The following is a 24,751-nucleotide window of genomic DNA, read 5'->3' as shown; positions in this document are numbered from 1 at the left end:
TATTTTCCAAAAGATGTAATAAAATAACCTGATTCCGTTTTTGTTCAGAATTTATATTATTGTTGCGTATTATTTACAAACCTCGTTTCTCCATTCTTAGGTCAAAACCCATTTCCTTTGTTTTGCTCCAATTCATCTTCTCATATGGGCCACAGACACACTGACCAACTTTCTTTTCTTTGAGGTCACATAAGGGCCACATTATGTTTGAGCAAACACCTCGTGAAACAGTATCACATCCCATTTGTGGAAATGGTTGTTGGCCGCACAAAAAATTGTCTTGTTTCAGTCAGTTGGCAGTCACTCTGTTGAACTGGATGACAGGAATGTGTTCTTGTTGTGACTATGCTGATGTGAGGGAAAGCCTTTCTCCCCAGGTCAGTATGGACAGTGTTATGGAAATCTAGCACTCTATTCTTTCATTGTTGTGTGCTATAAGGGTGTGTGGCTCTCCCCCCTTTTTGAGAGGGGCATGTGGGAATGCTCGTAGAAATGGCAAGGGAACGTTATAGTAGCGTTCATGTACAAATATGTATTTTGAGGTGCTCAAAGATATATATTTGAGCCAATGTCTTTACCATACAATGCCCATATGCACAGATGGCATTTTAAACCTTTAACAAATATAACATGTCAGTGACTGATCGCTGCTTGTTACCATGGACAATACATTTTTATTTAGTTTTAGTCTTAGTCCTTTCACTATAAAATGTTTTAGTTTTAGTCAAATTATTATTTTTAGTAGAGAATTTTCATATTAATTTGGTCGCCTAAATAGTCAACCAGATAAAATATTGTTAATAAGAAATTGTATTGCATTATTTTTTTTATTTTTGGGGAGGATAATGGGTCTGAATCTGTTTTAAACTTTGATCTAGTCTCCAATTGTTCTTTTAATTCAATCATTTGTATTAAGTTTTTATTATTCACCTGATATATCAGTAATTTAAGTCGACCTGTGCTTCTACCAGGAACTGAGGATGGCTCTGAAGATTTTAGTCGTCAATGGCAACCACATGAGCTTCCACACAATGCCATGGCAACGACATGTGTAAGTAGATCCAATGGGGCATATTGTTTCTTCATAGTTATAGTAGTTAATCTAAAAGTCTTCTGAAACAAGAATAAAACCAAAACCGGCACATATGAAAGCTTAATGCATTGTCTTTTTAATTTATATATATTTACATCCAATCATGATACAAGTCCCATCTTTACACCTATACAATTTTCCTGTTTGTATAAAAAAAAGTTAATCACAATCATATTAGCAAGTGTTGTAATACAGTAGTCAAAGGAATGGAAAAGAGAGGGATTTCTTCCAAGGGCAAACTGGTTAAAACTTTTCTTACACACAATATTTAGTTCATATTTATTCCCTTTTAATAGATATGTCTATTCATCTCCAAACTGGAATTCATATTGGACAAAACCTTTTTCACGAGGACCTTACTCTGCCCTTCCTATTCATTACTTCTTCTGATTCGCTCTAAAAATGATCAGGTCTGACACACTTCAGTCTTTACTCCAAGGCCTTGGTTTCTCACACTCTTTCACTGCGGTTTAACCTGAAACTCTAAATCCAGGACCTCCGCTGTCTGCTCTTGATGCCTGCGTGACCTGTCACCCAACTGTGGGTGCACACCACTCCCATGATGTGCATTTTGTCTGTGTGTTTCCTGACAACAAACAACAGCCATGACAGACAGATCCTGAAGGCAAGACACATGTATAAGCTTGAATCCAAGGCTAAACCCAACCATGTAGTCTGAGACAGGAAGGCCTACAATGACATGCAAAGTGACTGCTATTAGTCTGCTTCTGTATGAGATCGTTTTTCACTGCAAGGATGAAGACACCCACGCTAGCTTGAAGTGATGTTAATATTTTTAAAATATATATGTATATATTTTAAATCATCACTTTTAGTTACAAAAATGAGTAAAAATGACCCTATATGCTATGTACACTATTATACTTTACAACTTTACATTGCTTCAAAAACGTGTTGACTCTGACTTTGAAGGAAGTCATCATGGTTCCACTGCGTGTTTTATTGTGACGTAGACTAATAGCACAGAATGCCACCTTCATAGTGCTCTTCTGTTTTCCTGTTTGCATGTAGAGTATTTTGCATCCCTGGGCCCTCTCTTGTCATTTCTTTAATCTCCTCTATACATTTGTAGAGGAGGTACACTCGTGTATGTCAACTTCAAGTTTTAAAAACACCTCTTGGGGGGGAAAAACAAAACAACAATCACCCCTTAGGATTTAAATCAGTGGTATTAGACAAATGATACATGTATGCAGCATTTGAACAAACTTTTTGAAGACTAGGTATTTAATTCCATGATTTCCTTGCATTTATTGCTTGTTTAAATGGCACACTGGCAGGATTTCCAAATAGAAGTAAAGATTGGGTTAAATAGCATAAATGATAAAATACATTATTACTAAATGAGATACTTGAGTCACTTATGGTAGAATGTCACCTTGCCATGAGCCATTTGACAATTCTGGCATTATCTTCACAGTCTAGTCTGGAGGAGAAGAATTTGTGATCATTGACTAGTAGAGTAGCAAAAGAAGACACAGTTGTGCTACAAGTGCTTAGGAGTTCTTGGCATCAGTGGCCTCATTCAGTCCTGGGTTTGCCACTGTTGTAATCTTCAGAGGGAGGTAGAAAAAGAGGGAGGGAGTCCAGGTTGTCCAAATGCTCCACCACAACCCCACGTCCACTGCCAATATGGCACATTCCTCCCTCACCCCTTGCCCTCCTCTTTAAGTGGAACAGTCCATCGGCAGCCATCTTCAGAGACACTAATGAACTCCATCAGGGTTGATTTAAACCAGCAAACAAGACAGGTAACAGTAAATGATACATTAACAATAGATAGAGAACCCACTATTTACAATCATACTTTATAAAAGAACAAACAGCTGCTTTTCCAGGAATTCATTGATCCTCTCATTGACTAAGTGGTAGCAAGCAATCCAACAAAAACATAACATCTTCCTAAGACTTTAAATATTGGCAGTTTACATTCATGCCCAGGGGCGTTTGGCCTGGAGGCTGCTGAACACTCGCAGCTTGTGTACAATTGTGCAGCATCTCTTCCCTCCTGAACCGAGACCATGAACAATACTGACATTTCTACATTGATACTATTTTTATAATTTGAATTGAGATTAAAAAGTGTAAGCTTTATGTCAGTGGCCTCGGCTTGTACCGTTTACTTTTGTGTAAAGCACTCAGAACTTCAAGAGCCTCCTTCCAACAGTACAGCATGTCTCAATCCAATAAAAATACACTCTTGTCTCTGATTAGCTAGAGGAGTACAGACGGCAACAGTGTGTTTCAGATTGTACATTAGCATGTGTGTATCACTACATTCTACATTTGGGTTTTGAACATTTGAAGGGACGATGCTACAAGGCATAGCATTCATGTGATATAAATGCACTTTTCTTCACAATTCAAATCCAGCCTTGGACTATTGGACCATTAGCCTAGCAGCCCAAGTGTCCAGTGCATAAGGGCTTGGCAAAGGCATGTTGAATATTAATGCCTGTGTTTTATGCATGTTCCAGTGTGGATCCTGAAATACTGCCTATGAATGAGCCGATTTCATTCGGCAAAATAGAGAATGGCAGCAGCAGAAATGGCTCAGAATTGACAGACTTCACATTCGTCTAAATCATAAACATCAGCAAATATACAGTTAACACTCAGCAATGTGTATATCCTTCCTTCAAATTCTTATAAAGTGTGTTACATAATGGGAGCAAAACAAGTTTATTAATTGACTGAAAATATATTAATGATGTTTAATGCCTTATTGTACCAACAGATTTATATAATTCATCAGAGATGTTTAAAAAAAAAAGAAAATCAGGGGTCAAAACGAATGATTTGAACCAATAAACTACCTAGTATGTCCACTGTAGACATAGGCTGTGCAATTGTGTGCTGTCTTTGTCTGAGTTTTTTGTTTCTGATTTTTTAGATATATTTTTTCAAGTAAAGCAAACATATTCCATATGTCATCTGTTTCACTGTGTCCTTTTTTCTGCATTTAGAAACACATTTCATGCAAGTAGTACAAGGTTTTGCTTCCAACAAAATTAACACATTTGTTTGTCTATACAAGAAAGTTTTTTTTCTTTTATCCATACAGTATATAGTATATATTAATATTTTTTGTCTTTTCCAGGGCAGGCACTGTACACAATGGGTACAGAGGCATGCCACACTTGCATTACTTTTGCATTCTACAGATGGTTGACTGGCAGGCATCATGTCATTCAGGCAGGCTTCACTTGGGGAGTGAATTTTACATTTTGTTTGTGACTCATTACAGATGACCCCTACAGTCTACCTCTAATCCACACCATAGGCGCGCCCTGCGTGTATGACATCTGATGGGGGTGGGGTCTGGGAGCTTCAAATGGAATAATAGAAGCAGTGCAGCAAGGCTCTGTGGCACATGCAGAGATGGCGGGGCGGGGGATGGGAAGGCCAAAGGTCAGTGTTGGGTGTTTGGGTGTTCAAGGTTCAGATGGGAGGTGTGGGGTCTTGCCCAGGGTTGCAGACAGATCCATGAATTGGTTTCGGTAAGGTTTCGAAGGAAAAGTCAGATGATAATATTGAATTTCTTATTTTATATTTATTTTTATGAGTTTTCTTATATAAAAAAAAAAAAAAATCCTTTTTTACATATGGATAATGTCACAGCTTAAGCTCAGAGTGATAAAAGTCTGAATCCACTGCTGGTTGAATGGGTAGAAATGTAGAGAGCAGATAAAGCAGAAATCAACTACTAAATGGATAAGAACTGGTACAGTTTTGAATAATTTGAATAGTTTGTTTTGTGCTCATTATGTTCTGTAAGAGTGGTTTACAAGTATTGCTCATGTTGTACCCAGGCTGTTTAAAAAAAAACTGAATCAATTCTAAAAAATGTTGCCAGTGTAAAGGCTACATTTGCATAATATTTGGTGTTAATACAAAATACAAATTAGTAATTACTGGTCAAATAGTAAACATAATAAAGTGGTAGGATTAACCTTTCCTAAATAGGTAAACATTTTAATAAAAAGTAGTAGTGTTTGCTTGAGTAAATAAAACATGGTGATAAAAAGATGTCTGTATATACAAATTAAGAAGATCTTCAAAACTGTTGTAGCCTGAAAGTTGGCCAAGCTAAAGCACATACACAGTCTAGCTCCGACATGCAGCTACTGTATATTGTGTTTGTACAGAACACATCCAATCAAAGACCCACTCCACTGGCATAAGATCAGGATCAGTCATCAGGAAAAGAGAAAGGATCTGTGCGGAATGTTTCGCTGTCTTTTCCTTCATCTTTCCCTCTTTTGGCCGGCAGCACTCCCTTGCTGGGCACCAATATGGAGTCTGGAGAGAACAGCAAGAGGCCAGAAAGGTGTTTCTGCACTTCAAATCGACAAGTTGGACTGAAAGCTTCTCTGCGCCGCCATCTTTTATTCTTTAAGACAATTTGAGTTAAATGAAAGCGGATTAGACTACTTCAGATCTAGACCAAAGTTTGATGTGAAATTTCAGATCATTTTGTTTTCTACTGACCAAGTGCCTAGGAGAGGGTGCCTAACTGGTGTGTTAAACGTTTGTTTGGGCAATACAGCGTTTCACTTAAAAAAGGAAAGAGGAGTCAAAACATAGCTTAACAAAATATAAAACTAAATCTTTTTTTAAAAATAAAATGCAAAAGAAGAAGCAACTGTAACAACAGAATGTTAGAGAATGAACTAGTTGAAATATTAAAGTTATCAGTAATGAAATAAAAATAAATATGTTGAGGAGAGGATGTGGTCGGGCGCCTGTCTCCCTCTCTCCCCCTCTCTCTCATGCGCTTCAACCCTCACTCCTCGCGGATTTGCAGGCGGTATCGGCTGTAGCGGATCTGGAAAAAGAGCCGCTCAAGCGGCGTGCGGCTCATCCCCGGCAGCCTGTAGTCTTCGCTCTGGCTGGTCTGGCGGAAACCCAAAGACTCGTACAGCTTGTGGGCGGCCAGCTTGACTGCCGTAGTACCCAGGATCACTGCAGCGTAGTTGTTACGGACGGCAAACTCTAGTACCCTCCGACCCAGAGCTTTTGCAATGCCCTTGCCTCTGTACTGAGAGTCTACTGACATGCGCCGCAGCTCCACCGTGTTGTCGTCCTCTTTGCCCTGCGCTGCCACAATGCCCACAATGCGTCCATCCAGCACCGCCACCCAGAAACAGGAGCCTTAGAGGGCAAAAATACAACACTTGGTTTGAGTTTGTATTAAAGCTTTAACAGTGTATGTGTGTATATAGAGTACATACACACGCATGCTCACACACACACACACACACACACAAAAGAAGAGCTCCTCTGTCATCACTCAGAGTGGCAGATGTTAAAGGTGCACTATGTAACTTTTCTGATGGTGGGGCGTCCAACTTGTTTTCATGGGAATATTATTGCTTTTGCTTTATGGCATTAAGCCGATCTTTCTTGCATTATTCATTCGGTTACAGTTGTTTTTGCTCAGAAATACATTTACTCACACTGTGAGAGGGCTCGTCTCTCCACAGATCTGTCTCCATCACGATAAACAAGGAAAGCTGGTAGCAGACACTTCACCAGAGTTACTTAGTACCTTTTTACTTTTAACATGTGCAATTTTGTGATGTTCTATGTTTTCTAGATTCATATTTTAGAACCATTATATCAGTCATGTTGCAGGGCTTCTTCTGGGTTCAGACAGCAGACACATGTACTTCAGTAAGATTTGTTTATCTCCAAAAGCAAAAGGAAAGTAAGCTTGGAACTTTAGCAGCGTCTAGACAAGGATTTGACAAAAGGAAGGAAGTAAATCCCATCACAATGTGCATTAAATCAAACACAGCAACTAAGCACAAAAATAAGGTTGTCTACAAGTTGAAAAGGAATTCCGAAATACTTCCCATACTATAGCTGCTACTACTTTTTAATCTTAGCATGTTGTAAGACCACACACATTAGCATCAGTATGTATGCGACACCACTGCAGGATAGTAATAAGCTCAACCTCTTGCTGGCATTTAAATGATTGCTGTGCAGCTCTCAAATATTTAATGACATGGAGCATCACCAGGAGACAGTTTGAACCCAGAGTGAAACTTAAATTTCCTTGGAATAATTTTTCATCTAACCAAAGTCCTTATAACCTTTCCTTTAAGTATGTATGAAACCCTTTAACAAAAAGTCTGAACAAATACAGGTCACATTTTTTATATTTTTTATTTATGTATTATTTGATAAGGAAAGATGCTACAAATGTAGAGTTACAGTAATCTGATGCATGTATCAGTGTTTATAGCAATGGTTTATTTGCAACACTAGTCCCTAGAGGGGCTTTTAACAGATGAGATTTCACTGAGTGCTATGTTAAATGAGTAACAACAATGAAAAAGCAATAAGTACAGTGGATATATCAAAAACATAAAATATATAATAAGAGCAATATGCACTCACACATCCACACACTTATGCTCTGTCACTCTCCGCACACATACACGATTCACACATGAATACACTGATGCAGTTGTAGGAGCCAGGACTTGGTCTGCTTTTTGAATGTAAAGTCTAAATGTATAGACAAAGACACAGACACTTTCAAAAGACAAGCAATCTCTGATCACCCTGAAACAGTTAATGCTTGCCTTTATGTTTGAACACAGGGTTTTGAAATGATTTGTAAAGTTTAATGGGGAGTGTTATTATTCCCCGTTCATGATGAGGTTTGATTTGCTTTCTCCATGTGTCCTTTTAATAGAGAAGTACATGGATTTTGGTTTTCTTTGTGTTTAGTGTCAGGCATGACACCAATCAGACACTTTCTCCAGAGTTTGGATTTGGCGCCAATGACATTTTTTGCAACTACTGTCATCTGCGTACTTCAGGACACACTTCAGGCAGATCATTCACATAAAGGCAGATGAGAATTGGCCCCAGGATTGTTGCCTGAGGGATGCCAGTCTTAAGTTCATGATCAATTATGAGTAGCTTCCAGGAATTATAGTAGCAATTTTCTGCAAATCAAAATCCTTTCAGCTTTTGGCTGGCCTTTACAGAAGTGTAAAGTTGATTATGTGCTGCTAATTTCTGATTAAAGTAGCTTGTCCTGTTGAATGACAAAGTATGCCTAAACGGCATTGTCAAACTAGTGTTAATATGGTCATGCATGTGTTTTTGTGTTTGTATGTTACAGGCTTACAAATGGGATGAGACCTTCTAACCATATGATAAACTGGACCATAGCCAAGGATCAAGGCTTGTGAGGACATCTTCAAAACACTCAAGCTCAGAAAATTGCCATCATGTGCTTGTGTCTCTGTAATGCGGAAGGACTAATAGGAAGGACAATTGTTTTGGATTCATTCACAGTAAAGGGGCAAATGTTGAAATTATGCCTAACTTCCATCCATCCATCCATTTTTTTTCCCATCCATTTTCTACCGCTTGTTCCCTTTCGAGGTCACGGGTGACTGGAGCCTATCCCAGTGACTTTGGACCCTGGACAGTGGCCAACTCGTCGCAGGGCATTAATCAAGTTATGCCTAACTTGATTAATGTAATTTGGTGGATGTATTTGTCAGATGATCACAGTTTTTTAAGCCTGGCCAGCAGTCGGATGGTTTTTGTTTATTTTATTTTTTACATAAAACAATTGTGATAATACTTCAATACTGAAACCAAGTTGGGGTCCATACTATAAGCAAATACTGTATATTATGTTGGTATGTGTAACTAAAAGCATAAAGTGGCACGAATGGACTTAATCGAGTTGATAATGACAGAAACGGAGAAGCGATCCCTCTCCTCTGTTCAAATATATTGAAGTCATGGCCTCCAAAAGAGCCATTATTCCGGCTTGGGCATACCAACCTAAAGGGGGAGGGAAACTTGATTCTACCATTATCTGAGTCAGGGGAGGGGAGCTGAGGTGTGCACATGATCTCAAGACGAGGAATCAACCTCTGCACACAAGTGAGAAATGCGGAAATAGCCAGGAGCCTTTCAGATCATCTGCAACGATCCACACATGCTCAGAAATCTAATCACATTTTTCTCCTCAAAGAAGCTATCACATTTCTCAAAGTACTTTACAAGGATATTAATATGTCTCGCTGCATGTACTGTATCTGCAATAGGATAATGGTCAAGGCTAGAGCAGCACAGGCCAATACAAGAATAATGTTTAACAGACTTACGTTTGCAATCTAGAGGACAACATGTACATAACATATCTGAATTGTGGAATATTTACCATTGCCATATTACTTTCTCCTGATACTATTCTCGTACATATTTGAATTACATATAAAGTTTGAACTATTTTACAAATAAATAAATAAAACAAATCTTATTTTTGTATAACATTTAATTATTAGTGTAGTTACATAAAAGAAAATGCAAATTGTTTTATACATAGGGCGAGTAAAGAAATGAAGCTTTAAGTCTGTAATTATATACAGTATATGTTTATCATTGACTGCAGTATGTTTAATGATGAGAATGTTTTTTACGTCAGATGCCCTGCTTCAGATCTCCTGCTTCTTTCTCCATCTACATGACTAAAATGATTAAATCTCAAGGTCTATAGCCTTTTAAGTATAGAAAACAAACTATAGAAACAAGAAAAATATAAAGGTATTGAAACAAGAAAATACAACTTCCTCCATAGTAAAAGAGATGATCTTGTTACCAGTGTTTTCTGGAGATGTTTTGTGTCCTGTCCTTGTGACACAGCAGCTTCTTGGGTCGTGGCATAGAGCATAGATTAACCTGTCACATGAAGCCCCAACATCAGCACTTTTCCCCCTCTGTCGTGGATTAATGGGGCTAAAGGGATAAAGGACACTTAAAGGATGCAACAGCAAATGAATAATTCATTTTAATTTCTCTGCTTTTACAGTAGAAGACGCCCTCACTACCACAATCAACTTGGCCTTTGAGCTAAGCATATGGTCCAGCTATCCTGTGTTGTCACTAGGGAAGGTCATGCACTTCCATTAACTATGAGAGAGTTATAGTTATGTCTCCATTTAAAGTCAGGTTTACTGCCTCAGCAGGTGAAAGTGTTTGTTTTCGAGCAGCATGAATGAACAATGCCCCATTATACATACGTTACTGTTGACATGCCACTGTTCTCATAGCTGCCAATACTACAACCTACTTCATTCTGTCTGGTCTGTTTGGCCATCGACTCCAAAACCCTTGGGGTCTTGCTTTTTCTACAATGAAAAACAAAGCGTCAAATCATTTACTAGATTTAAATATGCTCAATTTTGTCGGCTGTGATTGGTCACAGTAAAATATGCAAATACAATAATGGTGCAGCTCTTGACACTTTTCTGCTCTCTCCAATAAGAGCCTTTGTTGTCTATTGATTTGAGCAGAATGTGAAACCAAGGCTGTTAGCAAGACTACAATGCATTATTAATGATTGGCTTGACTTCCATAAAACACTGCTGTTTCTTAAAACCTCCTGCTTGTTGTATTTTATCCAAAATGCTTAGGTATTTTAACAGTATTTCTTAACCATATTTTTCTAATTCTTTAACTTAATTACATGCATTAAATTTTTCCATTCAGATTTTCTAAAATTGTACTTTCTGCGCTAACATCTTAGCACATAATTATGTGTGTGCAGGATGATGGATGCCACAGCAGCGCCTCCTCTGCACCATCAGTTGACATGAAAATTCATCAGGAAGCGCTGCACACAGGTGGGAGGCAATGCTTGCTCCAACCATATGGATCTCCTTTTATTGACGACAGATACAGCCATTGTTCCTCCTTAGTCTATGAATTACACTGCAAATGGTGACACTTTTGCATCAGGCCTTTTTAGCACTCACCTGTGACTTGGGAGTGTGAGTAGGTTTTGTGGCGAATCTCTTCTTTACTTCCATCATTCTACTCCAGACATGATATCATTTTTATCTATCTCAGTCGCTTTCTTAAGAGCTAAAATAAGATTAGCAGGTAGTGATGGAGAAGACCGTTTTCTTCCTGGGAATAGCTCTTGTACAGAGTGAGATTTGCCGGAGGGTGTTTTGACATTGCCCTGTCTTGTTAAGCCCCTGTGGAAGCCATAATTCCTCATTAAACTTCCAATGATACAGTGGCATCAATTTCACTGAATGACCATCTTCCCATATTCAATTCACAGTTAGGCAGTGCTTTATTTTACCTTTTGGTGTCCTGTGGATAGAAATATGTGAGTCTAAGATGAAGAGATGGAGTTTTCTGGGTATTTTGCTCTTACAGTAACAACTCTAATCTACTACAGGCATGTGCTCATCTTAGTAGTGCTACAGACTGTACATTACAGTCTGACTGCACATAAAGACATTATTCTTTATTTACTATATAATAATGTTTGTAGGATTAGTGGCCTTAAATGACACTTGAATACAAAGACATTTGATTTGCACTCAAGCCAATGTGGAGGGCAATGTGTGCTGTGACTGAAGTATTATTACAATCCATATAAGTGAGCTATTTTCAGAGTCACATCCATAAAGTGTTGCATTGCATTTCCAAATGTAATTTCAAAGTTTTGTAAAGTTCATAGAACCGTATTCGATTGGCTTATGGGGTGAAACATTTTTTTTCTTTTTATGAGAAATCTAATATATATATTATAATACATAATATATAAACATAATTTCAAATTACAGCTACACATCTCAAAACATTTAGAAAGGGAAAACAAAAGGCATTATATCAAAGTCAAGCTTTAATGGCACACTAATATTGAATTTGGCATTCCTCTACTTGAAGTTAATTCTCTACATGCCAATAATAAAAACTCAGTGGTCCCAGGGGTCTGATGCGATGGGTCAATTATCTTTGTATAGACAGAACCATTCTCATTGTCCTTAGGCAATGGTGCATAACCTCCCTCTGAACCTCAGGCCTAAAATGGGACCGCTAAATAGCAACTGCATGTACCATGGATTATCAAGGCAACGGGTACAGTGTCACAGAGCATTACACAATGGCTGGCCATAACTAACATATTTTCTATAAACCGCATGAGTTTAGTTGGTCTTGGATAATGAGCAGAGGAATGTGTGAAGTGTCATATGCTTGCAGTTAGTTCTTGTGCCTTTTGAAACTGAAGGTGGGTAGATTTTCCTATCAGAGAAGGAAATGAGCTGTTGATGGCCTGTGTAGTGCAGAAAGTGTATCAGCGTTTTCTTCTTTGCAATCAATAAGCCTGAGATGCTCCCCCTCCTCTTCTGCCTCCCTCAGTCTCCTTCATAGGAGAGGAAGCAAGTGGGGGAAGGAGCCGAGAGCCGCAGGGAGGAGGGGTGTCACAAGAAGACTACATTAAATGGGTGCTTCTGTGCTGCCTCCCAAGATGAGAGGTTGGCAATATATCAAAGTATGAATAACATGTATATTAATCATATTGTTCTGACAATATGCAAATGTTCAGTGCAAGTTGCCCTGTGTTGTCTATAGTGGAAGGCTATCTCAAAATACAGCAAAAAGAGCTGATTAAAACTAAAATGGAACAAATATGTATAAAGTGATATTTCTGAAAGTGTTTTCCAGTTCTTTCACATTTGCTTGATAAGATAAGATAAGATAATCCTTTAATCCTTTGATACATCCATCCATCCATTTTCTACCGCTTATTCCCTTTCGGGGTCGCGGGTGACTGGAGCCTATCCCAGTGACTTCGGGCCTTAGGCAGGGTACATCCTGGACAGTGGCCAACTCGTCGCAGGTCCTTCGATACAATTACATTTAAAGACAATATTTTGAATTGCCATTGTCATTGTCCACTCCTACCTCTTTTATAACATAAGTTGTTTTATGTTTTATGTTAGTAAAAAGCAAGCCATTGACTTTGACAGAATTAATAACAAAATGATAATTGTGTTACCTTTTTGTTCCACACGAGTGCTGCACTATGCCCATAATGCACTTCGCCTAAAGCCCATAGTTGCTGAGATAAACTTTAAGCCCATACACCCTCCACAATGAATTAATCAGTGAACATGTTGGAAAATGTAGAACCCAGTTTATTGCTACAGAAAATAGTGAGAGCCTTGCTGACTGACAAAGTAGACATTACCCCCTGACAGTGACAGTGTTTGACCCCAGTCTTACCTGAAGGCTTCATGTAGTACGCCTCTATGTCAGCCATGTCCGTGTGCAGAGCATAGTCCAGATAGTTGTGGATAACTTTGCTGCTGTAGAAGTATCGTGCGCCCATCAGAATGAAGGGTGCACAGCAGGTCAGCGTGACAGATTTGGTAACGACAAAGCACATTACTATGGAGAAATGGAAGAAAAATAAACGAAACCTGTCAGAAAAGAGAACCAGATGTTTGATTTTTGGTCGACTTGGACTCATGCACAAGCATTAGACATTTTACATGTTTCCTGATAGAAGTAGTAAGAGCAGAGAAGAGTAATTAGTAAATGTGTCATAAAAACATCTTAGCCATTAGTTGAACCCAGCAAAAACTACCAAGTCAGTTGTTGGTGATACACTGTGATACTCCACTAATGTGTGTTTACTCTGTACGCATCTATTGTGTACTTTTATTTATCAACGTGAAGCTGACTTTGTGGAAAGCATTGTGGTCAGCTTTAGCATCTTGTTTACACTGGACACTGTATCAAAACAAATTATTTTAACATTTCATGGGCAAATGGTATAACAAAGAAGTACTTAGGAGAGAAGAAAAGCTGCAGGGAGCGCCCCCACCGCGCACCATGCACGCCCCCACCGCGCACCATGCACGCCCCCACCGCGCACCGTGCACGCCCCCACCGCGCACCGTGCACCGTGCACGCCCCCACACCGCGCACCGTGCACGCCCCCACCGCGCGTGCACGCCCCCATACCGCGCACCGTGCACGCCCCCACCGCGCACCGTGCACGCCCCCACCACGCACCGTGCACGCCCCCACCACGCACCGTGCACGCCCACTCATGTTTGAATGTGTGCGTGCGTGAGCCGTGAACGCGCGCGCGCCCCGCGAGCCAATCCTCACCGCCACAGAGCCGGCATGTCACCACATCCTCCCGAGTCAGTTTGAACGCACATGCACCGCGCTCAGCCTTTTGTTGTGTGATGGTAACATGCCGGTGTTTCCCGTTACAAAGAGCGTGAGGCCGCACCACTGCTTTTTATTATTCCTTCTTTTCGTGCATGGAAAGCAGCTTGAGTTTACTATGTTTTAACTGCATTTAAATAAAGTCTGTGGCTGTTTTACATAAAAAATAAATAAAAACAAAAACAAAGAAGCCACAATGAGCCGCACTCACCTGTCAGCACAGCGTATAAGAGCTGGGTTTTGGGCTGCTGCCGGAGCCCCCTGAACGCACTGTTTGGTATCCGCTCCATGATTCCCTCGTAAAAGATGCGGCGCACCTCCTCTCGGTCCTCGCGCTCGAACTCGCGGATAAAAACGGCGTCTTTCCTCGCGAGCCTGGCCTCAGCAGATGAAGAAGAGGGGGTGCTCCACAAAATAGACTCTTTTTTGGTCCCTGGTATAGCATCGTGTTCGTCCGCAACAATTTTTGTCTCGCAGACCATTTTGGGAGAAAAATGCATGCAACTGGCCGCGGAAAGCAGTTAAGAAATGAGAAGACGGGATGGGTGGAAATGGATGAGGTTGTTGCGTTGGAAACTAGATGGAGGGGAAGAGACGAAAAGGGGGATGTTTCTGCTGCAACCCTGAGCGTATCTGACGACCAAGACTCGCCTGCGAGACTCGGGCGCTATTTATGCGCGCGCACTGGGCGGTAGGATTCAGGTTCAGGGGCCAGGGTGGTCCACCGGCTGCGCACATTGGTGGAAGCGTGGAGGTGCTCGTGGAGAGATGAGGGGTGGAGGAGCACCGCACATTGAACCGGTCAGTGCGAACCCGTTAAACGTGCCTTTGGTCTCAGTCAAAACACCAGAGGAACATTAGTGTGTGATGTACTGCGCAAAGTTGAGAACGGGTGTCAAACTGGGATTTTAACAGGTTTAACTGCAGTGCGCCAAGCTACAGGCTATAAGACATTTCTGACATGTCTTTTATCATTTATTGATTGGTCATGAAAAGTTCCTCCTGACTATTGCGGACTGAAGTGCGCCTGCTCATGGGCACAGCCTCAGCGGAGGGCAGCCGGGGCCATGAGCCCGTGTGACTGACAGCTTTGCTGCAGTGCAGTCATTACACTGCTTGGCTGCTTATTTGCTTTTGTCAGCCTGCTCTGGTCTCGACATGGACACGGGATACAGAAGTGGACTCAACCCGCGCGTGAGCCCCTGTCGTTCATCTGGACTTTACGCACGAGGGATGCGGGAGCGGCTTTGTTGCTCCAGGATTCTCCCTGATGCTCCATCACTGCTGCACGGCCTGGAGCCACACGCACAGTGGTCCTTGTCTGTTACCTTCTTATAGTCATTCATATTAGGTTACTTTTCAAATGCATTCCTATTTAAACAAGTAACATAGTGGGAGACTAATAATTGCTAAAGTATGTTAAGTATTTATTTCCCTTAAATTCAAATCAACAAGTTAAAATTCTGTTTGTTTCTTGTTGTTATTTTCTCTGGAGCTGCTGCGTTTCGTCTATGTTTGCTTTAACACTCAGAAGAATGTGACTGGACCATCATAACTGCTGTTGATGAGGCTGGATCTACTCCCACTGGTCTCCCCCTTCCTTAAGGTAACCCCCTCCCCCTTTAGAGAGAGGAGAGCCGCAAGACATTCATCATCCACTGTCACAGCCTGCACTGCCTCTGTCTTGAGGAGGGGCTTTCGTTTTTCAATGATGTTTTTCAATGAAATGTAGACCAAAGGAAATGATGTAAACTTGGAACCACCTCTTTTAGTAACTTACAAACATTCAAATCACGCTCTTTCTTTCCAGAGGCTGCTATGAAAGTCTAATATCGACACAATAGCCAGAGTTTGCTCAATAGTGATCATCTCCAGGATAATGAGATACTGTGCACTTGTATTAGCTACTTAAATACAGTAATATACATATGTGTTGATCATATATTTCTTGTTATATATTATATCACAATGCCTTCTGTATAAATCAACATTTGTGCTATTTGAAATAACTAATTTGTCCAATTATACAAAAATGCATACATGATCTGCTGTCTATTTAATGTGCACAGTGACAGTATGAATCTAACTGTCCATGCCTCAGTTTGATTAGAGTCACAATCAACATCCATTTGACTATCCATTGATTTCAGAACGATTAAAAAATTGGCACAGCTGTTATAGCAATTTAAAACTAAATAATATAGGCAAAAGTCATCAAAATGTTACAGTTGGCGTGTTTATAATTATGGTGAGTCCTGGCATCACCATGGTAACTACAGTTGTCCATCTTGCACTCCTGACCTGTTTCATTTTCTTCTGCTGTCATTTTTATTTCATTTTTTTCCAATAATAAAAATCATTCATCATGGCTTCATCCATTCTGTTTTTTTATCTTTGTCTTTGCATCTGGATCAATCCACTGTCGACTTTCCGATGGGACCATGAATGCAGCAGAGAAGAAGGTCTTTAACTTGTTGTTGTTGTTATTATTATTATTATTATTATTATTATTATTATTATTATTTTTAACGTGACAATATTTAGAACAAAAGTTAAAAAAAAAAAAAGCTAAAACATATTTTGTCTTGCTACATTTACTATGTTTAAATCACTTTCCTATTGTTGGTAGTGAGGTGTGATAGGGAATTACTTTATGTGATTAAATATCTAATAGATCCATACTAAATCCTCAGTACGTTTCCATTTTATGTAGCACTTAGTGACCTCTAGTGGCAGTATTGTAGACTGTAAGTAAAAGTGAGAGATGCTAAATTACCTGGCTTATATCTTGAGCTTGTTTATGGCTGTTTTCCATAATAAGTCGTTAATTTTATTCCAGGGATGATGTGGGGACAGCAGAAGACTAGCTGATATGAAATGAGAACACACAATTCATGCAACAATTCACAGTGGAAAGAAAGATTAAGGCGACCTTAAACAGGCCTGATTGAGTTGAAGGGAAGATAAATTGTGTCTGCTAATAACGTGACTTTTTTAGGTGACTCAGCTTGTTCTTGTGTGTAATCAGAGAATACTCAAAGCTGCCTCGTCCACACATTTGGAGCTTTGTAGCGCCGTAAAACGAGATTTCCGCCCAAACATGCTGGCAACACAAACAGAGACGGTTGCCAATGCACTGCAGACACTTTGCTCGATGAATTAAGCTGCAGTTCATGTGATGTATCCGTTTTCAGTTAGTTTTTCGCTTATCTGCATTTCCAGGGGCTGCTGCGTTCAGGCAAGAGCGCTGCAACGCTGCGACACAACGGCCAAGTGCGCCTTTACCTGGAGCGCCCCCTGCTGGTGGGAACGGGGATCACAGTGCCTCGCCTAAAAAGGGGATGTAAATAAATAATGGAGTAAAATGTGTGGGAAGGGATGAGGTCAGCGAAATCACCAAGACCTGCTAACATTGAGCTGGCCACTGGGGAAAACCACTGGGGACAACACATTCTCATTGTCTGGGGCAACGTTGACCTGTGGCATCTTAAGTTGTGTGAACAATACCGTGTCATCAAAACACTGCTTCATCACTTACTCCTATGTTACTGGTATATTTGGACTTAAATAAGAGTGGTGGACTGTGGTGTGAAGCCAGAGTACCATGAGAGAACTTGGACAAACCTGTATCGGTGCTCACACAATTGTTGGGTTTCAGATGATTTCACAATATTCATGGGGAGCAGCTAACACGATTTATGTTAATTTTGTTGTTGTAGTACAATACGTGAATGGGTCTAGCCACAAATAGAAATGATCAGATTAAACGTTTGTCAATTTACCCTTTAGATAGTTGATGCAAATTACAATTTAATCACTAGGATAATCTGTCTCCTGTACCCCATGTGGGATTATGACGTCATCATATTCTAGAACAAACACATAGAGACAAACATGCACAGTCATATGTATTAATGAATTCACCATGTCACACAAGCCTTTGAACTGTGAGTACATAGACTGGACTGGCTCAGTCTCACTGAGCATTGTCAAGTGGATAGATTATAAACCCAGAGTTAATGTTTTTTATTTGTACAATTTAGGAGTTAAAGAATGAAGAGATGTTGTAAGGACTGCAACTTGTTTTTATTGAACAATAACAAGACAGAAACAGACACTTTGAACACTGACTACCTCATTCTGTACCTACACAACAGAATGGTCTCTGCCCTTTCCCTGCTCTTTTTAATTCATATAATATATGCCTCATTCCTATTCTTGCATACACGTTTCAGACACGTAAGACAAACAATACCCGTGTACATATGTAAACATAGAATCTATTTCAACAAAAAGTGCTGTATCTTCATGCTACACTTTGCTAAATCAAGACTTCTGTGCCGAAACACATCACATTTCATTGCTGACTATGGTGACATTTCTTTACAAATTTAAAACTAGTAAAATAACTAGTTTATTCACTATTAAGCTTAAATAAATGGTAAAGGATAACAATACAAACTATATTTTATTTCATAACTTATAATAGATGCTACAGTTAGTGTATAACAATCGTAAACATCTCTTATCTTCTACTAATCTATCTACATTATCAGTTAAATAAGACAAAGTAGAAAAAAATTATTTCATTCAACACAGATGAGTAGTGACCTATTTTTTACAGCTGTACAAAATAATGTTTTGTAGGCGTGTTTCACAATCTAAATTATCAGTTGTATAAAAGACATGCCAAATAAGGCATGGTACGAACTGAAAGCTCCACTTGACAGTAAAACAAAATAAAGTGCCTATTGCGTGAATAAGTTAAGTCGCAGGTCTGTGTACATAGCAGAGGTTTTTGAGGAGAGTGAGACGACAGGTGGACTCCTCAGCCCAGTGAAACGGTGGCCATACAGTCACATAAGGCTCTCCTCTCGGCCCGTAACACCAGATTTTCTGTCTGCAAAAACAAATATTTTCAACAGCATAAGATCAAACACTTTTATAGTTGTCTCTTGTGTGGTTCACACATTGATTTTGTTCATGATATTGCTCTTCATGAAGTAATCCTCTCCTCTCATGTTATGACTAAAATTCAGATAAATATTATTATCTGTTACACTGTTACTGCTTAAGATTTCCAATAACCTTATTTAGAAGGGTCTTTTTTAATATTGTAGTTGGGTGCTTTAGTTGTGTGTGCCAAGTCAAATAATGGACCAGAGACGTACCCTGGCATCAAGGTTGAATGCTGTCTTTTTCAAATCCAGCAGGGCCCTCTGCATGAATTCAAAAGCATGGCAGTCCACACATGGGCGGCCTGGAAAAATAAGTGTATCAAGTGTAATCAAATACATAAAGAGTGTATAACACATTTGTCCTAAAACTGAAGTATGAGTAGTTATTACTTTGAAGACACAAACTTGTTTTATTATGCTTTAGGATTATACTTTGAGAAAGGGCCTTCAGTTTATGGCTACACCATGGCATTGCCCAGCATTCTGTAAATTGCTTACATTGACATCTATGGCACTCAAAGGCATGTGAATATGTATACGATACAAATATTCAACTAGTGGGCTATACACACAATGGAAGTCGGGAGTGATCCATATGACATGAATGAAGCAGCAGATCAGAGGACAAACGCACTCACTTTCAGCAGGGATCACGGTGCCTGTGTCCTGGTCCGCTTCAGCTGCTCCTAAACACAAGAGCACCGCGACAAGGAGCACCGCTGCCTGCATATACCCGCTCAATGCCATGGCGAGATGGCGACGAGACCAATTAAGACCCTACAACACAGGGACTAAAATTAGCCCAGGGGGACTATCAGAGAGAAGCAGGTCCTCCGAGCGTCAGAGGAGATGATCACAGCGGGTTTTGTACAGAACCAGGGAAAATGCAAACACAAGAGCAATTGAAACATGTACGTATGTTCATCTTACAAATAGTGTTCATTTATCCAGAGAACCTACCTACAGTCAGCCGATGAAGAACCAGCACAGCGCAAGATGCCACGGGTCTGTTTTATGTAGGACTCGTGACTGCGCATGCGCGCTGCTCCTTTGATGTACCTTCGAGAATTAATAAAAATATGTTTCTCTTTATGACACATGCATAAAATGTACAATAATCGTCCACGTTTAGTACGTGGCATATTAGAGGAAATAGATATATTAACAACAATCTAGTTTATCTTGTGGTACTTTGAGGACGGCGCAGGTGTTTTAGTAGAAAGTGGAAAGCAGCAGTAACGAGGACAACATGCAACGCCCGATACTTTTAATAGATACACGGCAATACCCCACAAAAAAGGGAGGAAAGGTATGTTTTCAAAATTTAAACTTGGGACTTTGTATAGCAGGTGTCAGCTATCAGCCCTTTTTCTTGATCAACTTTTCATTTGATTGCTGCCCTCTAATGACGCGTGTAAAGGTGTGTTTGTTGACAGCAGTGGCTCCGGTGGGCGGGTCCTTGCCGCTGTTTTCTTAGGTAGCCAGTTAAAATGCCCGAACTCAAAACACTTCTTTTTCCAAGATGGCGTCGATGAAGGACAGCGACACCGGCCTTTGGCTTCACAACAAATTGGGATCTACAGACGAGCTTTGGACGCCCCCGAGCATCGCCTCGCTCCTCACGGTGTCTGTAATCGACAACATACGCCTGTGCTTTTCGAGTTTGTCGCCGCCAGTTAAGCTAAAACTCCTCCTCGGGATGCTGCATCTTCCGCGGCGCACCGTGGACGAGGTGGGTCGCTGTGTGTTAGCCGAGTGTTTAGCTTAGCGCGAGTACCGTGTTAACTCCGCTACAAACGAGCCAAAGTCTGCGGAGTAGTTCGGTCCGTTGCGCGGGTGTTGCATCAGTCAGATGCCACCGGTCCGTCAGCTAATGTTGCATTTGGCGGTAAGATAGTTTACTAACCAATACGTTATCGTAGCTGATGTAATTTGTGGATCTAACAGTTACGTCTTCCAAGTTCGTCCCTGAATCCTCACAATACAGGTGGAAGTGTTTTTGTCTAACGCGCATAGTATTTTCGTACTACTCTACATGTCGTATGTTTCTTAGCTGTAGTGGGTGCCTTAGCTTAGCAGGGCTGGTGCAGACATTATGGTGGGACGGACTCGGCACAGCGGAGTAACTACACTGTGGGCGGGACTACTGTGGAAATCACCTGTGGAAGTATTAAGACTATATTATAGATCCATGCTGTTTTTTTAAATACATCTAAGCTTTTGTTCATTTCAAATATCGACGTATAGTTTAACGACAAACATTTGCCACCCATTTCCATGTACTATTATGTTTAATATTGCTTCTCATAGTCTGTTGTTCTGTCTTCCAGATGAAGGAAGCTCTGTCCGAGATAATCCAGTTGGCCACCGTGGATTCAGAGCCCTGGGTGCTGATGGTTGCAGACATCCTCAAATCCTTCCCAGAGACGGGCTCGTTAAATTTGGACTTGGAAGAGCAAAACCCGAATGTTCAGGATATCCTCGGAGAGCTCAGGGAAAAAGGTAGACGTTCACGCAACTCGACAACTCAACGTTTAATTGGAAAACAGTGTTACTTTCTTCCCCGGCCCAGTAATCTCCTAACATCAGGAAGTAGTGAGCTGGATTAAACCGAGTGTTTCTTATTTGCAGTGAGTGAGTGCGAGGCGTCCTCTATGCTTCCTCTTGAATGTCAGTACCTGAACAAGAGCGCCCTTACCACATTGGTGGGACCTCTGACACCCCCTGTCAAACATTTCCAACTCAAGAGAAAACCCAAAAGTGCAACGCTGAGAGCCGAACTGCTACAAAAATGTAAGTCACAAGATATAAGAATAACAGCGTAGTACAGTAGGTTTCAACGCACTTTAAGTTCAAGGAAAACTATTTAATTTGCAATCACTTGTTACAGCCACAGAGACAGCTCAGCAGTTAAAAAAGACAGCCGGTGTGCCTTTTCATGCCAAAGGAAGGGGTTTGGTTAAGAAGATTGACAATACCAGTAAGTCAACTCTTCTAGTACAACAATTTTACCTTGAATCTTGTTTTAAAATGATATACCGTTCATTCTAGCGCCTCTAAAGGGGATTCCCAAAGCTCCATTTCGAAGTCCTACAGCCCCCAGTATGTTCAGTCCGCCCAGCAATCGCACACCTATTGCTCCTGCACGTACGCCTCTCCGCAAAGAGAGAGGAGTCAAGGTAAAGTTGACCCTGGTTAAAAAGTAATCGGAGCAAGATTATCTTTCGTAACAGTTTTTGTTCTTTGTTAGCTTCTTGACATTTCTGAGCTGGACATGGTGGGAGCTGGTCGAGAAGCTAAAAGAAGAAGGAAAACTTTGGGTACCTTACCACTTTTAACAGTTTGTACGCGATATTGGTTTCATCAACTTGGTTTTCATATTTTGGTGTGGATAGAAACAGAGACTGGGGAGAAAGCAGCCAAAGAAGAAGCTGTGGTTGAAAACACAACTCCAGATTACGCTGCTGGACTCGTTTCGGCGCAGGTGCGTGGACACGTTACTTTACTGCCTTTAGTATTGATGAATCTGTCTGACATTATTTTACTTGATATGCATTTCTTGGTGTATTTCAGAAACTGGGGGCATTAAACGAGAACCCACTGCCATCAACCAGTTACTTACCAGCTACTCCCAGCATGGTGCCTTCCTCCTCTTACATCCCCAGCTCTGAGGCACAGCCTGGTGAGAGATCAGAAATGACAAACATTGCATATTTATTGAAGGCACAAAAGGAACCTCTAAGAATATAACTATTACATATATTTACTGTTCAATTTCCATATAGGTGTACAATTATAAGAAATGACATGTATTAATCGGAATCAGAATAGGTTTATTGCCATTGTCAATGAACAAAATTCACAAACATAGGAACTCATCTTGGTGATTCAATGCGACACAAAACGATAAAACAATGAACAATTAAGAAGTCATGAAAAATAGGCTTGATATGTACACACATTTTACAGATATACAGGTGTAGTGCAGAAAGTGAACAGTGCAGTGAGTGATGATTAAAGTGAGTTATGGTTAAAATGACGGTGTTTAAGAAGTGTTGATGAGTCCAACGGCAGAGGGAAAGAAACGGTTCTTGTGAAAGGCCAAGTTGTAATGTTTTTATAGTTGTGACTTAAGTTTGGAGGAATGGTCCCTCTGGTAATTATGTATTATGGTTTTACATCGGTCAAGTGGCAGTTTGTGAAGAATAATTGACAAATAAAAGTGGAAAGTTACAGAAAGTAGTGTTTTTAAAAGGAGATCCCTCTATGTCATCAATAAGCGCCATTCCATCAAAAATGCAGGAACAATTTACACACAATTCCCTGACTGTTTAAACAATTATTTAGCTAAATGTTATCAGGCAGTATTTGTTAATTCATAACTATTGTGTGATTTATATATGGGTTTTGGTCCTTGTTTACATTATGGTTGCTAGGTAACAGTTATGAAATTGCCATAGGGGAGCAGAAATACAATTGACAGGGCACAGTTTCAGTTCTAGGCACGGATTTAGGAGCCGTATAGATGTAGATAGGAGTTTCTGTAGCGGTTGAGGCTGCCTCCCTGAGGGCAGGTCGCCATACTGACGGAAGGGATAAGACTCCTTTTACAGAGAGCTCACAGGTTGATCAACAACATCAACACAGATGGTTTATCTGGCACAAGAGTCTTGTTTTCAGCTGCACAGAAATGTTCCTGTACCAGGCAGTTATGGGGTAACTTACCAGGTTCTCCAGCTCTCCCTGGTAAAATTGCAGCCATGCACTGGCCACATACAATCTCAGTCTGTACAAAAAAAATATATACCCTCTGTTGAAGCAGAGAGCAAAACTGTCCACTTGAAAGCTCCGGGTGAATGAACGTCAATGACTGACCACTGGGCTATGATAACCAACAGACTTAGGATCTAGAACCCTCTTTTGTCTTAACATTTAAGATCAAGTGAAGGTTGTCACACCACTGCACAAAGGGTTCCACTTCCGAGTAGTATTCAGATGAACCCATGTCTTTGTGCAGTTGGCTCAATATGGCTAACAAAACAGAACTGACTCATCCTTGGGGAGAACTATTGCTGCTGTACTCGCTATAGATTTTAAGACTTTGTCTGATTGACACCAACTTACTTTTGTCGATAAGTTAAAAATGTATCATTTGATTTAAAAAAAAAAAAAGTATTCACATTCAATTGTCTGAACTTTTTAGAGTGGCTAGCACTCTTGTCTCACAGCAGGAAAGTTGTAGGTTTGACTCCTGGGCCTGACCGGGCCTTTCTGTGTGAAGTTTGCATGTTTTTCCCCCAGATTTCCCCCAACAACCCAAAACGTGCACAATAGGTAAAATCCTCCAGCTAAAGTAGTCCTGACCAAGCAAAGTTCAATATCTGTAGCAACCACTGCTCCTGACACGTTGCCCCAGTGGCATTAAAGCATGGGTCAAATGCAGCGGACAAATTTCCCTATGGGGACAATAAAGGCTAATCTAATAAAAGCAAAAATGGCTTGAGTGTTTTAAAAACAACTCGTACAATCTGTGCATATGCTTTAGGGTCTTCCAAGTCCTTAAGTGTAAGGGAATTAATTGCACAGTCTAACCTGTCATATGGACTAAATCTTACCTGCTGAATGTATTCGGTACAAAACGTAAATGTCTTTGTTG

The 24,751-nt window shown here is 40.4% G+C and overlaps 3 protein-coding genes across 4 annotated transcripts in view; 1 reads left to right on the top strand and 2 right to left on the bottom strand.

Moving 5' to 3' along the window:
* Positions 1–1,148: 1,148 nt before the first annotated feature.
* nat8l (N-acetyltransferase 8-like) lies at positions 1,149–14,882 on the bottom strand. Its single transcript, XM_072458643.1, has 3 exons — positions 14,349–14,882; positions 13,181–13,345; positions 1,149–6,268 (listed from the first exon to the last, which is right to left on the bottom strand). Exons 1-3 carry the CDS (start codon positions 14,635–14,637, stop codon positions 5,901–5,903), a joined length of 822 nt encoding a protein of 273 aa, XP_072314744.1. The 5' UTR covers positions 14,638–14,882; the 3' UTR covers positions 1,149–5,900.
* A 3,319-nt stretch (positions 14,883–18,201) lies between these two features.
* nicol1 (NELL2 interacting cell ontogeny regulator 1) lies at positions 18,202–20,167 on the bottom strand. Of its 2 annotated transcripts, none has more exons than XM_072459070.1 (4): positions 20,056–20,167; positions 19,734–19,872; positions 19,309–19,397; positions 18,202–19,037 (listed from the first exon to the last, which is right to left on the bottom strand). In XM_072459070.1, the coding sequence occupies exons 2-4, from the start codon at positions 19,840–19,842 to the stop codon at positions 18,966–18,968; spliced, it is 270 nt and encodes an 89-aa protein (XP_072315171.1). In that variant the 5' UTR covers positions 19,843–19,872; positions 20,056–20,167; the 3' UTR covers positions 18,202–18,965. The 2 variants fall into 2 exon arrangements, with proteins under 2 accessions (XP_072315171.1, XP_072315172.1); XM_072459071.1 differs by having other exon boundaries at positions 20,060–20,109.
* A 358-nt stretch (positions 20,168–20,525) lies between these two features.
* nelfa (negative elongation factor complex member A) overlaps positions 20,526–24,751 on the top strand; it is a 5,809-nt gene continuing 1,583 nt past the window's right edge. Inside the window, exons 1-8 of the mRNA XM_072458785.1 lie at positions 20,526–20,827; positions 21,426–21,597; positions 21,727–21,888; positions 21,986–22,075; positions 22,147–22,274; positions 22,346–22,415; positions 22,491–22,579; positions 22,669–22,777. Coding sequence (XP_072314886.1) covers positions 20,618–20,827; positions 21,426–21,597; positions 21,727–21,888; positions 21,986–22,075; positions 22,147–22,274; positions 22,346–22,415; positions 22,491–22,579; positions 22,669–22,777 — 1,030 coding nt within the window. The 5' untranslated portion in view covers positions 20,526–20,617. The remainder of the gene's footprint in view (positions 20,828–21,425; positions 21,598–21,726; positions 21,889–21,985; positions 22,076–22,146; positions 22,275–22,345; positions 22,416–22,490; positions 22,580–22,668; positions 22,778–24,751) is intronic.

The sequence above is a fragment of the Eucyclogobius newberryi genome, unplaced genomic scaffold (assembly GCF_026437365.1).
Source record: "Eucyclogobius newberryi isolate DKJ021-1_F unplaced genomic scaffold, fEucNew1.0.hap1 SCAF_22, whole genome shotgun sequence".
In the NCBI taxonomy this organism is placed as follows: domain Eukaryota; kingdom Metazoa; phylum Chordata; class Actinopteri; order Gobiiformes; family Gobiidae; genus Eucyclogobius; species Eucyclogobius newberryi.
Note: the sequence above shows the minus strand (reverse complement) of the source record. Positions and strands in the feature narration are given on the sequence as shown.

Bases quoted from the DNA above. Each gene is read 5' to 3' on its own strand.
- nat8l (XM_072458643.1), bottom strand. From the start codon at position 14,637: ATGCATTTTTCTCCCAAAATGGTCTGCGAGACAAAAATTGTTGCGGAC. The intron at 13,346-14,348 runs GTGAGTGCGGCT...ATTTCTCCATAG, and splicing joins CTTATACGCTGTGCTGACAG to TAATGTGCTTTGTCGTTACC. The intron at 6,269-13,180 runs GTAAGACTGGGG...TTGCCCTCTAAG, and splicing joins GTACTACATGAAGCCTTCAG to GCTCCTGTTTCTGGGTGGCG.
- nicol1 (XM_072459070.1), bottom strand. From the start codon at position 19,842: ATGGCATTGAGCGGGTATATGCAGGCAGCGGTGCTCCTTGTCGCGGTG. The intron at 19,398-19,733 runs GTGAGTGCGTTT...TTATTTTTCCAG, and splicing joins CACCGTGATCCCTGCTGAAA to GCCGCCCATGTGTGGACTGC. The intron at 19,038-19,308 runs GTACGTCTCTGG...TTGTTTTTGCAG, and splicing joins CATTCAACCTTGATGCCAGG to ACAGAAAATCTGGTGTTACG.